The 17660-nt window shown below is 42.3% G+C and overlaps 1 protein-coding gene across 5 annotated transcripts in view; it reads right to left on the bottom strand.

The window, feature by feature from the left end:
* Nucleotides 1-17660, bottom strand: part of CRACD (capping protein inhibiting regulator of actin dynamics) — a 289192-nt gene that overhangs the window by 57226 nt on the left and 214306 nt on the right. For all 5 annotated transcript variants that reach the window (XM_060417125.1, XM_060417128.1, XM_060417124.1 and 2 more), the window contains one exon: nt 1416-1587. Coding sequence is in view for 1 of the 5 variants with exons in the window: in XM_060417124.1 (XP_060273107.1) it covers nt 1416-1587 (172 nt within the window). In the remaining 4 variants the exon portion in view is untranslated. The remainder of the gene's footprint in view (nt 1-1415; nt 1588-17660) is intronic.

The following is a 17660-nucleotide window of genomic DNA, read 5'->3' as shown; positions in this document are numbered from 1 at the left end:
ATACTCAGTTCTACATCAGTACTGACATTCCAACAATTGGGTTTAGTTTGGTGCTAGCTGTGTTCTCTTTCAGTGAGATCGTTTCCTTTGGTCAGTAGTTTCCTTACTAAAGACAATGGCAAACAAATACGGGGCCTGTGGAGAAAAGGAGTTGGCATTACTCGGAACTAACAGATGTTGTGGGCTCTGTAAAGCTTACGTGGATGGCTTGCTTGAGGATTCTGTAATCTGGGCTCAACTGCAGTTGACAACACAATACCCACAGACAGACCACTGAGGATATTTTTGTTTTTGTCCTTGAAACACAATAAGAATATCACAGATTACATCATCTATGCCATCAACACGTACTTATGCATTGCCAAGCATTCACAGGAAACACTTTCTGAGAGCCTAAGATGAGGCTGAATAAAACCAAGTCCCTGACTTCACAGAACTGACAGGTGAGTGAGAGAGACAGACAAGCCCATCAATAACATCCAGAGAAAGCGACAAGCTCTTTGCTGGAGCCAGGCTCCCAATGCTGGAGGAATGCTGTCAAGGGCAAACAAACCAGAACTGGTAGTGGGAAAGGGCTTCTCAGAGGAGCTGACTTCAGAGCTGTCAGGAGCAGAGCTTAACCATCTCTGACTCTGACTTCAATTCCCAGCACTCCGGTGAGAAAGTACTGCCTGACCCTGCTTGTCTAGGTTCTTGACACTGTCACAGCCAGACATAGTGCCTGTGCTCTAAGAGGAGGAGAAAGGGAGAGAGAAGGAGGAGAGAGCACAGACAGGGGGAGAGAGAGGAGAGGAGAGATGGGGAGGGAGAGAGAAGGAGGAGAGAGCAGAGACAGGGGGAGAGAGAGGAGAGAGTGAGATGGGGAGGGAGAGAGAAGGAGGAGAGAGCAGAGACAGGGGGAGAGAGAGGAGGAGGAGAGGGAGAAGGGATGGAGGAGAGCAGAGAAGAGGGGAGACAGGTGGAGAGAGAACAAGGAGCAGAAACTGAAAGCTCATGGGAGGCAGGTTCTGGAAGTTGCAAGAGATGGCCATGGGTATGAGGGTGACATCCTGTGCCCCAGCAGTCCGTGTACTCAACATGGGTGTGGAACCTTTCTCCTTGCCAGGCAGTGGGACAGGGGACACAGTCTCCTTCAATCCAAGAAAGCTTGTTGAGCTAAGGCAGTGAGCTGTCACTTTCCTCAGGGTGAGGGCAGCAAGAAGGAGCCTTAGACTCCAGTGCTCTCCCGGCAAGTGAGACTCGAGTGCCAGCTCCCCGAGGCATCTGCGTCTGCGTAGAGCAAGCCCCCCGTGCACCCCGCTCCTCCACCTTCCCAGAGGTGGAACCCAGGCGAGGTGGCCCTGCCTCCCTTGGGACTCCACTCCCCTCCCTGGAACTCCGCGGAAGGTCTGGGGGTAAAAAGTGTGAGTGATTACCTCAGACTGCTCTCCAGGGTCTCCTCGTCGGAAGAGAAGGCTCCATTGCTGACACTTTGGGAAGAGCAACACTTGCGCCCCGCAGACGCCTCCTGGGATACCGACGTGCCTTTCTTTTTCCTTTTGCCGAACAACTTCCTAAAAGGCTGGAATTTGCCTCCTTTCTTCTTGTCTGTGGATTATAAGATAAACACGCTGCAGCTGGACAAGGCTGCACCTCTGAGCCTAGAGCGAATTATGACCGGGGCTGCGAGCCGGGGCAAAGGGCGGCTGTCGGAGCCAACAGCCACCTGGCCTGGCGCCAGCACGGTCCTCAGGCAGCAGGGCCACACAGCTGCCGGGGCAACGTGCCCCTGGGCAGGGTCTTCTGCCCCGCGGGCACCACCAAGGGCTTCCAAGCTTCATGCTGGCCAGCAGGGCATCCCCTGTGTGCTACATGACGCCAGTGCCTGCTTTCTTTAACAAAGCAGATGGCCGGGGCCCCTTTCCATGGGAGATGCTGAGAAAAACACCTAAGTTAGACAGGTGGTTAAAAGGTTTTATATATAGATATAGATAGGTAAGATAGATACACATATAACTTGATATATATATATATATATATATATATATATACACACACACACACACATAAACACATAATCTTCCCTGAGAATCACTCTCTTTCAGCCTTTATTAGGTAATAGAAGATAACTGCTAACTCTTGGCATAAGCTTTGCCCCCAATTCCCTCCATCCCCATATATTTGCAGTTTATTCCTCTTGTCTCCTTTTAAGACATACTATGAAGAGCCCCAGAGGAGCTGTTATGAACATCTTTCCATATATTATGAGATCCAGTCAGGACCCAGTCTTACTGCCAGCACTTTCTACAGATATTTTAGGTAATACCTTTCAGTTCTGCTCCTTCATATACAAATTTCTCTAAATTTCTCCACTCCTACACCCCAGAAGAGCAAGTGTAAATCAACCTCTACTAGCAGAAGCTTCCTCTCAGATCTTTCCTTTCAAAAGCTTAAAGAGTCATTTATCCAGAGGCCAATCTTTTTTTTTTTTTTTTTTTTTTAATTATTTAGCCCTCTCTATGTATGACTGCTGGCTCAGCAGGTAAAGAATCAGCCTGCAATGCAGGAGACACAGGAGATGCAGGTTCGATCTCTGGGTTGGGAAGATCCCCTAGAGAAGTGGCAACCACTCCAGTATTCTTGCCTGGAGAATTCCATGAACAGAGGAGTCTGGTGGGCTATAGTCCACGGGGTCGCAAAGAGTCGGACATGACTGAATGACTGAGCGTGCATGTGTTTGACACACGTATGACTGCTGTAAGGACTTAACAGATATTACCTCAGTTATCCTCAAGGCTACCTGGGAAGTAGATACTGCAAACATCTCTGTTTTCTGGATGAGAAACCTGAGCCCTGAGAGATGAAATTACTTGTCTGTGTCATGGGAAACATATCTTGAAAGCTGGAGTCAGGAGCTTTGAGGGGAAAGGAGAGATGAACGTTCATCATATGTATGGAAAAGTACCTGCACAATGCACACAGGACTGAGCCCTCATCTGGGTGTCAAGTCCCCAGACCTCTGCTGCCCAGAGATCTGTGTCCCAAAACAAGGCTAATGATGTTCAAGATGGTCATCTCATTTCCTCTCGAGATCTGCAGTTCTGGCCTTACTAAGAGTTCACAGGAAGAAGTGAGGAAGAAGTGGTTTAAACTACTTTGCCCTAAGCAGTGGTGAGAGAAAGTGAGGAAGCATAAAGAATAATTACCAATTACAAAAAGATAACAGTCTGGGATCCTTAGTATAGATGCAAACACACCTTCAAACTTCATCGATCCCTGAAATAACATATTGCATCCCCCTTAAAAGGAAAGGAGATTGATAACATAGCAAATAAAGCACTGTTAGGCATGTCGTCCTCAAAAAGAGTTAAACTGTTTAAAAGACAAGGAAATGTGCAATATAACTGAGATAACATTATTTAAAAACGGTAAAAACAACAAAAAAATGGGAGGGTTTAATTTCAAAATGTTTTCAGTGATTATTCAGGCATATAGGTCAAGAGATTTTCACAAACCTACTTTTGGTTTCCATCAGTAAAGTCTCCAATGGCTAATTTAAAAAATTATAATCAGTAGATTTTGAAGACCATCACAGAACATTAGGTAAGTGTTAGAAGAAGTGACTTCATGTGTTTTCCTTGGTGGTTAAGAATCCACCTTCCAATGCAGGGGATTCCGGGGGGGATCCCTTGTTAGGGAACTGAGATCCCACATGCCGCTGGACAACTAAGACCACATACTGCAACTGGAGAGAAACTTGAGACCCAACAAAAGATCCCGTGTGCCACAATTAGGACCCAAGGAAGCCGAAAATAAACTTTTTTTTTTTTTAAAAAAGAATTAACTGTATATAAAATGAGTCAATTTTAAAATTTAAGCTAATAACATTCTGTAAGGTACCACAAGTATTATTACATTACTATATAACTGGTCTTTGGCACTGCCTGATGAAATAAATGAGTACAGTACTTTCTCCATGACTGTCCACAGTTCAAAATATGTAACTGACATCACATCTAATTTCTAGGTCGACTGCATTAGTAAATGGTCAAACAGCAATTTATGCTATATTTCATTTATTTGGGAGGTAAAATTCTCCTTTTATATCAATTGCTTCTCTTCCTACTGTAGAAATACCTAACCTCAAGTTTTCTAATTGGAAATATTCTAAAAGACCATGCTGCTAAGTCGCTTCAGTCGTGTCCGACTCTATGTGACCCCAGAGACAGCAGCCCACCAGGCTCCCCCGTCCCTGGGATTCTCTAGGCAAGAATACTGGAGTAGGCTGCCATTTCTAAAATACCACAGTAGAGTTCTAAAAATATCAGTTATGATGACATTATTACCCCCAGCCTGGGTCCACAAATAAAGCTTTTAAGCTAAGTAGAGAATTTAAGATTGTTAGAATTTACTGATAGGAAAAAAGTCATCCCTTACTCTGAAGTTAAGGTGGATTTGATGGGGTTCAATTGAGCTGGAACCAAGGGAGTTATCTATAATTAAAGGCAAATTAAATGACAGTTTCTTGAATGGTTATTTAATTGGTGGGTGACTTGGCCTACATGGTCAGGCAAGAATGCTGATGAGGGCTTGGTAATGCCTCAGTGTCTTGCATGGTGGCAGCCACCATATAAAATATTGGCTTCATTGGTCATATTGATGGGGAGGACAGAAAGCGATCAGTCTGGGAGAGGACACCAGGCTATGGAAGCCTTAGCTCAGAAAACTCGGTGGGCTTCATGCAAACACAGAAAGGCCCCCTTCGGGTGACTTGTTCTGCAGAGCTGGCTATTTAAGGACTGTTTGTAAACCAATCAGCCTAGCACTTTGTGCTGCATGTTATATGGGTAATCACTTGGCATGAGTCCACACACATCATCGTGAAAGACGTATCAAAGTCCAGATGTCAGATAGCACCCTTCTCCTGAATTACTCAGCAAAGGCTATTTCATCAATGCCTTACTTACTACCAGAAAGGTAAAGGAACAGTAAAACCTACCTGAACTCTGCAACCAATAACCATTCCTCTTACCACGAAAAAAAAAAAAAAAGATTCTAAATCCTAGGAACACCAATCTTTCTTCCGAGGAGGAATCATAATACAGAAGCTTTCATTAGAAGTCTGCTTCAAAGTCTTAGTGTTTAGTGACATCTCAATTAAACAAAATTTCCCCCATCTCCATTTCCACAATTAATTAATGTTCCTGTTAGAAATATCTTTACATTTTAAATAAAATTCAAAAGTTTACTTTTATGATTATTTTATTATTGACTGCGGAAGTTAACTAATTTTCCAAGATTAACTTTAGAAAGAAAACTTAGTAATTGCAACTAGCAGTTAGGCCCACCCAGTATTCAGACAGCAGACTATGACCAAGCAACCATAATGTTGTTGTTCAGTCACTCAGTGGTATCTGACTCTTTGCAACCCCATGGACTGCAGCATGCCAGGCTTCCCTGTCCTTCACCATCTCCTGGAGCTTGCTCAAACTCATGTCCATTGAGTTGGTGATGCCATCCAACCATCTCATCCTCTGTCATCCCCTTCTCCTCCTGCCTTCAACCTTTCCCAGCATCAGGGTCTTTTCTAATGAGTTGGCTCTTTGCATCAGGTGGCCAAAGGATTGGAGCTTCAGTTTCACCATCAGTCCTTCCAATGAATATTCAGGACTGATTTCCTTTAGGATTGACTGATTTGATCTCCTTGCAGGCTGAGGGACTCTCAAGAATCTTCTCTAACACCACAGTTCAAAAGCATCAATTCTTCGGCACTCAGCCTTCTTTATAGTCCAGCTCTCACATCCATACATGAAACTACTAGAAAAACCACAGTTTTGACTATATGGACTTTGTCAGCAAAGTAATGTCTCTGCTTTTTTTTTTTTCATTAGTTTTTTTATTTTTTAAATTTTAAAATCTTTAATTCTTACATGCGTTCCCAAACATGAACCCCCCTCCCACCTCCCTCCCCACAACATCTCTCTGGGTCATCCCCATGCACCAGCCCCAAGCATGCTGCACCCTGCGTCAGACATGGACTGGCGATTCAATTCTTACATGATAGTATACATGTTAGAATTCCCATTCTCCCTTTTAATACGCTGTCTAGGTGTGAACAGTATGAAAAAGCAATCTTAATAGGGAATAAAATTTTATAAATCAGATAAGGAGTTATACTCTTATTTACTTGACTCCCCAGTTTTATTCTCAACGTTCAGGTCTAAGATCTTCCATATCAAAAAGGCAAGTACCTACATTTTATGAAGCATTTGCAATTCTATACCACAACAACCTTCATGAAAACCTGAGCATACGTCTGTACATATCCTTCATTAAACTTTTTTATGATCAAGTTATGATTTGGCAGCTGTATCAACAGTCTGTCTCCACCACAGAATTAATTGGATTAAGTGAGTGGTCATCACTAGCAGCTCTTTTCTTGACAAATAATGCCAATTGTTATTGTGAATATTTTTGTACAGATGGGCCTAAAAAATCAAAGCAGTTTTCACAATGTGGCAAAACAGACAACTTCTGCAATGCTACTATGAAATACTCCCAAAATACGACAGTCACACAGAAGGAGTAGGACATAGCAAAATATTCTCTAACATTAGAATATTTAGGATGCCATTTTATAGCTTTACCACAGAAATTTACTCTTGTTGGGTGGTTAGGGCAGTGGGGAAAGGAGAGAAAGGAGAAGAAATAAGTATCATTTCTACTAAATTTGTTTTTTCTTACTGACTGTGGCTCTAGTTAGGGGTTAAGTGTGTGGGCCCCAGAGATGAGAGTGCATAATAGTTGGCCTGAATCCTGATCCCATGTCTTGCTAGCTATGAAACATCTGCTTACCAGCCTCTGTGGATATCTACCATCTTAAAATGGTAAGACTGAGTTTATAGGAGAAAAACCAGTGGGTTTCACATTTTCTTAATATTTCAGCATTTTTCTGCCATAATTTTTCACATGAAAGAACCTATATCTGCATATACACTGCTTCAGGGATCACAATAATTTTCATTCTTTAAGTACTGAATTGAATTAATTTACTCTCATCATTTAATAATTACTTGAGGGGATTTTTTTTTTCATTCAAAAAAGTACTCACTATCTATTATTTCATGGATATAATTACATACCATTTGATGGCTACATCAGTATAATTACTAGTTTATACAGAAGACTCTAAAAATTAAAAACCACTGGGCAAGTCAAGCAAATCTGATTCATTTTTCCATTTGTCATGAGGATGCAACTCTTACATTTTCATTTCTAAACCTAAAATAATAAAAGCATACAATTTCTCTGCATTAGATTTATATAACACCCTTCCAAATGAGAAACAGTTTCCTCTCCTAGTTCATTTAGAACATTATGTCTTAGTCTGGAGTTTCTCAGACTGTGCTCTGTGGGTCAGTACCAAGTTCTTATTCAAAGACCAGTCCACTTGAGAATCCATGTGAAACAAAGTTAAACTTGTTTCTTCACTATGGGACCTTTCAGGGTTTTTAATATGCTGATACTAAGTATTGTGCTCCAGAAGAGCAGCAAATATGCAGTGCTGCCCAAACTTGACTTTCTGAACATCCATCATGACTGGCGCTCCTCTGAATACACTGGGAAACAATGTCTTCATTCTCTCTAACAAATGTCTTGTAGTTTCTTTAGGTCCTAAAGTCTCATACACTCTAAATTTCTCCCCTAAATTCCAGAGCACACTGCTCAGTAAATAGGAGTTTACTAGAGTGTAGCTCTAGTGGTCTTTTTTTTTTTTTTTTAACTATTATAGCTTCTTCTCTAAAGTATTCTGATGTTCCAGAATTAAGAGAAGCACTGCAGGATTCCTTTTAAGTTAGAAAAATTACAGGATTCAGGCAATTGCTGTGTACTGTGTCCTAACACAATGCCTGACACAAAACAACACAATGCCTGACACAAAACAGACACTCGGTATACAGATCAACTGCTCCATTAGAGTCAGATGTGCTTTAGAAATCAGAAGTTTTCAGATTGTATGCTGCTGCTAAGTCACTTTAGTCGTGTCCGACTGTGCGACCCCATAGACAGCAGCCCACTAGGCTCCCCCGTCCCTGAGATTCTCCAGACAAGAACACTGGAGTGGGTTGCCATTTCCTTCTCCAATGCATGAAAGTGAAAAGTGAAAGTGAAGTCGCTCAGTTGTGTCCGACTCCCAGCGACCCCATGGACTGCAGCCTACCAGGCTCCTCAGATTGTATAGAGGCGTGTTAAAACCCTACGGGTGTATGTGACAGTACTTTACAATCAAATGCAGTGTTTCTGGAAAACATTTATATTCATCTTAGTGTTAATAAATGAATTTTGCACCAAACTGATAAAGAACCTTTGGGAGTTTGAAAGTACAGATAGGAGGTGATGATCTCTTTAGGCAGTACAGTCAGTCTCACAATCACACTTGTTTTGAAAATGCAAATTTGTTCCAATGTGACTGACACGTGCTGTCTCATCCATGACCAGCGGCAGGTGAGTGCTTGGAAAATTGCTTGCACTCTGCTGAAATGAGATGTGTAGGAACACACAAAACCTCCACCCACACATACCTCAAACATCTACCAGTTCCCCAGATGGCCACCTGTGCTTTGAGATAAACCATGCACACGTGATGTTGCAGCTTTCTGCCTCCCTTCCACAGCCTCACAGCAACTTCCAAGGTGCAGCCCTCCAACACTCCAATCCACAAGAAAACTCTAGGTCGTTTTCAAGGTAGAATACCATATACATTACAGTATTGGTCTATTTCATGACCATTTAACATGTGTAAAACTGCGCTACCTTTTTTTTTATTAGTGCCTATCCTTTTAAATATGGCACGGATAATTTTTTGTGTTGTGCTGCTCTCCCATTTTCCAGCGGGTCCCTGGTTCTCCCTTTGTGATTCAGCATAGCTCATTGATTTTTAGTAACACATATGTCACATGATAGTAGAACTCACTGTACATACTAAGGAAAACATACTGAAATAGGTTTGTACTGTACTTATTAGATCGACGCAAGGACCAACCAAAGAAAATGTAACTTCTTGGCTGCTTCTTGGGTCCTTTGTTTCTCAAAACCCAATTTTTAATTTTCCCAGTTTTTCCCATTGGACTCTCAGAACCTCCTTTTATAGATTTCACAATAATTCACAAGAGAAACTAAATAATACTGAGAAACAGTTACAGAGGCAGACATCATTTTTAATGCGAAGCCTCAGTGTTTGGCCACATTTCTCCCACATACTAGAAGATGTGTGGGTGGTGGTTCTTTTCACTGCCAATTTCTGTCACTTGAGTTTCAGAGGGTGCTGTGAATCAACACCCAACTCTGAGAGGGAAATACTGGTGAGGGTAGCTGCCTGCTACCTTGCTCTGCAATTTAGGGCAGAAGCAAACTACCTCAGCAAAGGATACCGCTACCCAAGGGCTGAACACCTTAAATTCATTTCAATTCAACACATGTTAACTAAACACCCAGCACCTGTAGGATGTGCATGGGGCCCAGCTGGCAGCACTAATGAGTAAAGAAAGTTTTCGGGACATCTAAGACTGTATCAGTCAGGGTTTAACAGAGAAACAGAACCAGCAGGAGGTGCATTTACACAGGCACTCATGACTGTGTGCATGTGTACGTGTGTGTGCATGTAAGATCCATTAAGAGATTTATTGCAAAAAATTGGCTTATGCCAGGTGAGGGCTGGCTAAGCAAGTTTGAACCCACAGGGCAACTCCTTAGGAAGGGCAGGCTCGAGTCTGCTGCTGGTTCACAGGTGGAATTTCTTTTCTCAGAGAAGCCTCAGCTCTTTTTAAGGTCTTTCAATGTATAGAATCAGGCCCACCCAGATTATACTGAATGATCTCCATTGCTTAAAGTCAACTGATTATGGACTTTAATCCCATACAAAATATCTTCACAGCAACAGTTTAATTAAACAACATTTATGTTTGATTAAATAACTGGGGAGTATACCCTAGCCAAGTTGACACAGCAACAAAATGATCATCAACTCCACCCTCTCAACTTGGCTCTCATGCACACTCACACCACACTTCATTTCCAAATAAAGCCAATAACAAAGTCATACTTTCACTGACATGATACAACTATCCTACGTACATCTGAAAACACCCATTCCGCAGAAGTTCAAAGTCCTTGGGCAATGTTCACACTTTGCCGATAACTTATATACTGAGATATAAAGTGAAAAGTGAAAGTGTCTGTTGCTCAGTTGTGTCTAACTCTTCACAGCCCCATGGACTGCAGCCTGCTAAGCTCCTCCATCTATGGAATTCTCCAGGCAAGAACACTGGGGTGGGTTGCCATTCCCTTCTCCAGGGGATCTTCCTGACCCAGGGATCGAACCTGGGTCTCCTGCATTGCAGGCAGACTCTTTACTGTTTTAGCCAACAGGGAAGCCCCACTGAAATACAAAGTTATTATTAAAACATCTTATGTTCAATGATGAGATAGGAAAACATATTTTTTTTGCTATACAGAGAAACATATTCATAACAAAATAAGGAAGAAGTACCCATTACTAGTATGGGTTGTTTCTGCAAAGTCATGTGGTCTTCAGAGCTATCTTCTTCTTTTTTAATATTTATTTTTAATTGATTGATGATTGGTTTACAATACTGGTTTGATCATAGCTATCTTCTTCCACTACCCATTGCTTTTGCCCTTAGCAAGGACCTCAGCTGGTTGTGGTTCTTTGCCTGGTGAGTTGATTCACACCTGAAACACCTGGTCCATTAGCTGTCCCAAACTGGGCTGTTGTAGTTTTTGATTACCCCACAGGATGTGGGAATACTAATATGGCCTAAGAGATCTCCAGGAGTCCAGACATACTCTTCCTTGCTTCCATTATATAGTAGCAGCAATTTTCCCTTGATAATCAGAGTCAATCACTGCATCCCATTCAGTAACTCTTTTCCTTGCCCATTGAATGAGAAGCAGGAGGAACCCACAGGGATCACGTGAATCTCAACAATTCACTATGTTGTCTCCTGGAATCACTGCTGTGTCTACTGGTGGAAATAATCCTCCTACTGTAACTAAGAACTCTAGACAAACAGAAACTGAGGTCAAGGGAACAGGAAGAAAAATTTTCCTAGTGGATCACAGAAAATGAAGCCACTCCCATTTCCACCCATTGATTCCTAGACCAATGAAGCCTAGCTATGAGACAGACATTACTACATATTGGACACTGACATAGAACATATACCATAACTTAGAAGACACTGTCCCAGTCCCACAAGGTATCTCTATGTCACTGCTGCTGCTGCTGCTAAGTCGCTTTAGTCGTGTCCGACTCTGTGCGACCCCATAGACGGCAGCCCACCAAGCTCCCCTGTCCCTGGGATTCTCCTGGCAAGAATACTGGAGTGGGTTGCCATTTCCTTCTCCAATGCAGCAAAGTGAAAAGTGAAAGGGAAGTCGCTCAGTCGTGTCCAACTCTTCTCGACCCCGTGGACTGCAGCCTACCAGGCTCCTCCATCCATGGGATTTTCCAGGAAAGAGTACTGGAGTGGGGTGCCATTGGCTTCTCTGGCTATGTCACTAGCACTATATAATTGAGTCTTCAAAGGCCACTGCAGTATGATATCAAGCCAACTGCTACAGGATAATGGGGAGCACAGACAAGACCAGTGAATTCCACAAGCCGGGGCCTCTCAAGTTCCTTGATTAAAAATGATGTTGTGGGTTGTAGCCCGCCAGGCTCTTCTGTCCATGGGGATCCTCCAGGCAAGAATACTGCAGTGGGTTGCCATGCCCTCCTCCAGGGGATCTTCCCAACCCAGGGACTGAACTCAGGTCTTCCACATTGCCGGAGGATTCTTTACCATCTGAGCCACCAGAGAAGCCCCAAACTACCATAATAGAAGTTAAGATAGTCTGTAAGTGCATGAATGATAGTTTTGACAGAAGCACCACAGGCAAAGAAGGCAGATCTTTTTCCAGAATGTCTGCTCTAGTAAGAATAAAGTGCTGCTCTTTGCATGATGGAGGCAGGTCCTCTGTGCCTACCTATGGGTAGTGAAAGTGAAAGTCACTCAGTCATGTCTGACTCTTTGCGACCCCATGGAATTCTCCAGGCCAGAATACTGGAGTGGGTCACCTTTCCCTTCTCCAGGGAATCTTCCCAACCCAGGGATTGAACCCATGTCTCTCACATTGCAGGCAGATTCTTTACCAGCTGAGCCACAAGGGAAGCATCTATGGGTAGAACTACTCTGATATCATTTCTGGAAACAGAAAAAAATTCTGTTTTAAAAGATTTTCAAATGGAATTATATAGTCTGTGTCAGTGGTCCAGATTGTGTCAGACAGTCCTGTCAGGCTATTCTTCTTTGATCTGAACCCCTTCCTTTGCACCAATACCACGTTTATTTCTTTTGATTCTATTCTGTTCTCCCTGGAGAGCATTTTGTAGGGATGAGGCGGTCCTTTGAGAATCACTGCCCTCCCAGCAGGTTTCTCATACCTAGACTAAACCTTGGACAATAGCTCAGACAGGTAATAGATTCACTCTGGCAATGTCCTATTCTGGAGAGAGAAAAAAGACACAACCACTATGTTTTATAGAAACTTTCCATTAGTTCGTGCACCAGATACTGGTAGAAAAAACGACAGCCCAATCCTGAGAGTCCAAGGGAAGGTGATTTAAATTTCCTCCAGTGTCTGGGATGTATTATCTCTTTGACTAATAACTCCTCGGTTCATGTGATGCGGAAGCTGGAGAGAATGCAAATGTTTCCCACATAACTCACTGTGCACAGCCTTCCAGGAGAGTCACAGGAGCTCTACTGTGAACACAAAGGTCACTCCTGAACCAAAAACGTTATGGCTTTGATTTTATTACCTAAACACAGCCCTCTGGGCAAATACTGCTGCTTTTTGGTTTGTTTGTTTTAGCATCACCAAGTCTAACAGTGGCTAAACCTGTGATTTTTGTGCCTACTATTTCTCAATAATAAGGAGAAACCTCAAGAGGTTATGTAAATGCAGGGAAACAAGCCCCCCAATCTTGAAGATCTGGGTTTATTTGGTCACCGCTGCCATTTTCTAGCTTCTTGGGACCTCAGTTTCCACATCTGCAAAGTGAAGCACCTAAGCTCTATACGAGGGTCCCTCCCTGTTTTAAAACTCTAACAATCATTTCTTTAAAATGTTAGTGAACTTCAGGGGCTTCCCTGGTGGTCCAGTGGTTAAGACTCTGCCTTTCAATGCAAGGGACAGCCGTTTGATCCCTGGTCTGGAAAGACATTACATGCTGCAGAGCAACTAAGCCCAGGTGCCCTAACTGCTGAGTCCATGCTCCAGAGCCTGCACTCTGCAACAGAAGCTACCACGATGAGAAGCCCATGCACCACAACAAAGAGCAGCCCCCACATGTAACTAGAGAAAGCCCACGTGTAGCAGTGAAGACCTAGCACAGCTGAAAATAAACAAATAAATCTTTAAAAAAAAAATGTTGGTGAAGTTAGAATATATTCTGGCTCATGAAACCTCTCTTTTCGTAAGTTATCTGTTAATTATATTCATTATATTTTCTCCATTCCTGGTTTGTCTCCTAATTACACTGGTTTTGTTACCATCATACTTATTTTGCAAAATTAAGGACCTTCAGGGTTTGGAAGAAGCAATAACATAGTCTGCAAGTCGGCAAAAAGAGAGCCAAGTCATTCCATTTCTTTGTGTCAGAATCCAGGTTCCCATTCCTAGGAATGCCAATGCTGATGGGGAAGAAACAGTGTCACAATCCTGAATCCCCAACCCCATCATCCCACTGCCATCCTGGGTCTGACTTAGTGAGGTTTTCTAAGAAAAGTGACTAATGTGAGCCTCAACTCTGGGCAAAACATGGGGACCTACCTTCAGACACACTTCTGAGATTTCAGGGATTATATTAAGCACTCAGGGTTCCTGTTAAGTTCTGAAGGACAAAGTCAAATGGGTCCCAGACAACCTCAGATTTATGGGCCAAAGATACAAATGGAGACAGCTCTAGTTGCTGACCAATTCTACCCCAGTATATTGGAAAAGACCCTGATGCTGGGAAAGACTGAGAGCAGGAGGAGAAGGAGGCGACAGAGGATGAGAAGGTTGGATGGCATCACCAACTCAATGGACATGAATTTGAGCAAACTCTGGGAGATGGTGAAGGACAGGGAAGCCTGGCATGCTGCAGTCCATGGGGTCACAAAGAGTTGGACACGACTGAGCAACTGAACAACAATATTCAGATTCTGCTAGACTTGCATTTGCCTGTCTGCTTTTCTTAGCTGTATATTAAGGAAAGCATGCCCTATCTGGATTCTTACTGCACTTAATAATACTACAACTTTATGTCCTGTCTACCAACTCAGCCCATCTATAGAGAAGCAGTGTTATTTTGTCTAGCACAGGTCCTTGCTACCTCTGCAAGAGTCCTTTTTCCATGGTGATGAGTGCAGATCTGGGACACTGACTGATCAACCACATTGACTGCAGTCCTACTGGGTACAGAGCACCGAGCTGGCACTGGCATATCACAGGAATTCTTGAGTTCCTGACACCAGCTAATAGGAACTCAAAATTTAGCAGCAGGATAAGTTGTTTTTCAAAACTCAAGAAGTTTTCAAGATTCTGGTCTCCTATGAGAAAAATGGTAGAGACCTGCTAGAAGAAAACATCCTGGTAACGGTTTGTAGGGCTCTCTCTACTGAGCTTCCCTGGTGGCTCAGATGGTAATGAATCTGCCTACAATGCAGGAGACCCAAGGTTGATCCGTGGGTCAGGAAGATCCCTGGAGAAGGGAATGGCAACCCACTCAAGTATTCTTGCCTGGAAAATTCCATGGACAGAGGAACCTGGTGGGCTACTGTCCATGGGGTTGCAAAGAGTCAGAAATGACTGAGCGACTAACACTACCCTACTTGATGGTCCAAAGGTTTTATTGACAGTGGTGATGGTGGTATGTGTGTACCATGGGTCAGCTGAAAAGAAGATACAAAGTCTTCCCTCAGGGGCTGGTGAGGCTAGGGAAATTTGGATGAAGGGAATCCTAAGGCCAGTGTCCTGTACATAGTGAGTGATAGCCCACTTAGTAGTAGACTCCAAATTCAGTTTAGTAGAATTCAGAATCCTTTAAAACTAAGCAGAAAAGAAGAGAAGAAAATGGAATAAAATACAAAACAGGATGAGTATGATTTCAGAAAACTCTTGTCTCTAGTTTATATACATGTGTTTATGTCTGTGGGTATACACAACTTTGTGCACAGATATGTTCTGATATAAGATGTGTTTCTTGCTCCAGATCAAGTCAAAAATACTTGAGAAATGCTAATAAAAAAATTAACACACTTTCCAGTAAACCAGGCATGCATTTCAATGCAAGAGTCAACAACTGTTTATCAACACAAGCCATTGCATATGTGGTAGGCACGCTGGCTAAATGAGAGAAAGTAATACATTCAAAAACAAGCTAAGAGCTGCCAAAGCAATTAAATAAGCTCCCTGACACTGCCAAAGCCAAAGCTGATGTCCATACTACACTCTGCTCTGGCTTTGATCATTCTATAAAATCTTCCACTGCTGAATTAAAAAAGGAAGAGAGCTTCATTAAACTTGCGCCTTTGTGGCTGCTGAGCTCGGTTTTGGAGCATAACTTAAAAACTCCTAATTTGGGAAACAACTTTTAAAAAGGTATTATGTTTCACCTTTTGTACCTTCTTTATCCTCAATATAAAATTTCATGCAGGAAATCCAATCTGCTAGCACAAGATTCATTTCTGCTGAATCACATCACTTTATTTTTCAAATTCCTTTCTCAGAACAATTTCAAGGAGCTGGGAGTGACAATTAAGTCACTACTTGAGAAGTTAGCTGAATAAGGTCAGATGCCAAGTGAGTGAAGAAATCAGGTCTCTTGCCTCTGAGCCTGATGTCCAGCCATCTAGCCAGGGAGGCACTCTGATCAGAAGACGGACCACTGAGGAATATCCTGCTCCTCTCCATCACTTTTCCCAGGATTCCTCTCCTAGACTGATACCCAAAGTATTGATGAAGCACTAGGATATTAGGCAAAAGAATGAAGGAGATCATTCTGGAACTGCTGAACAGAAGAACTGTATTAGACTCCTTCACAAGTCATGTGGGAAATTTCAGAACTTGTCACTAACCCCTAGAATCACACAGGTGCAGATATCAATGGATTCAAGGAATCTTAGATACTCTTAATGCTAAATTCCCAGTGGTTACAGAGGACCCTTAAAAGAATATTTCAAAATATGACTGTAAGGAAATGAAGTTGCTAGCAGAGGGGTAAATGGTATTTTTTTTTTTTTTACCATAAAGAATAAAACTTGTAAACTTTGTTAAACTTTGGCTATGTGCCAGGCTTGAAGTTTTACATGTAATATCTCACAACCACAAAGTAAGTTATTATTTTTCACATTTATAGGTGAGGAAACTGAGGCTCAGAGAGGTGAAATGATTTTTCCAGGGTTACATGGCTAATCAGTGGCAGTGCTGAGATTCAGACCAAGTCTGTCTAATTCCAAATACCATGATCTCAACCATTTTTGCTGCATTCCAAATGTGCGTCTTGGTGATGCTTCTTGACTGAACACTCCCGCTACAGGAGGCAGATGAGCTCTGAAGTAAGATCCTGAGTTTGAGTCTCAATTCACTTACTCACTAGAAATAAGACTCTGGGCAAGTTTCCCAGTCTCCTAAGTTTCTGTTCTCTTGTCTATAAACCACGAATAACAGTAATACTGGAGGCCAGTACATATGTGGCATGTTAGATGAAGCTTACTGATTTTTTAAGAGTTAAATACTGCATATAAATCATTTAGCAGAATGTGAGCATATAGTAAGTATTCAAAAAAATTAGGAATTATAGTATTAAGAAATTCAATGAACTGATGAATGGATATGTTATGACCTTTAAGTACCATTTCTTAGTTGCTACTAAAAAAAGAAAAGAGATGAGGAAGAGAAAGGAGAAGAGTGGGAAATAGGGATGCAAAATGGGAGAAAGAAGAAGATAAAGAGGAAAAGAGAATGTAAGGATATATTTAATGAGAAAAAAGTTTAATTTTAGATATTTTTCAGAGTAATTCAGACTTATTCAGAAGATGTAAATAAGGCTTGTTGATCCTATCTCACTCCAATCCCAGAACATATTTAATCTCACTGGCACATGGCCATGTTCCAGATAGCAAGAAAGTAATGCTAACCCTCTTTCCAGCTGCCTACAGTTCTAGATAAACATATAAACAAGTAATGTTTGTAATATATCAGCAACACAGGCAATAACAGACACATGCACAATTTAAAATTAGAGCTCAAATAACCACGACATGAGGCATTCTCTTTTTTTCAAGGAGGGCTAGAAACCGACCTGCTGCTGCTGCTGCTGCTAAATTGCTTCAGTCGTATCCGACTCTGTGCAACCCCATAGACGGCAGCCCACCAGGGTTCTCTGTCCACAGGATTCTCTAGGCAAGAATACTGGAGTGGGTTGCCATTTCCTCTTCCGAGAAACCAACCTACATCCTAATAATTACACTAACTCCAGGATGTTGCCAGGCTCTGGGGTAAAAGGCAAACAGACACGTTCCAAGAGGAATCCTCCTCCTCCTCCCTCCAACACAATCCAAGAGGACTTTGTG

This window comes from Ovis aries, chromosome 6 (genome assembly GCF_016772045.2).
Source record: "Ovis aries strain OAR_USU_Benz2616 breed Rambouillet chromosome 6, ARS-UI_Ramb_v3.0, whole genome shotgun sequence".
Taxonomy (NCBI): Eukaryota; Metazoa; Chordata; class Mammalia; order Artiodactyla; family Bovidae; genus Ovis; species Ovis aries.
The sequence above is the reverse complement of the archived record's forward strand: the minus strand, read 5'-3'. Positions and strand labels throughout refer to the sequence as shown.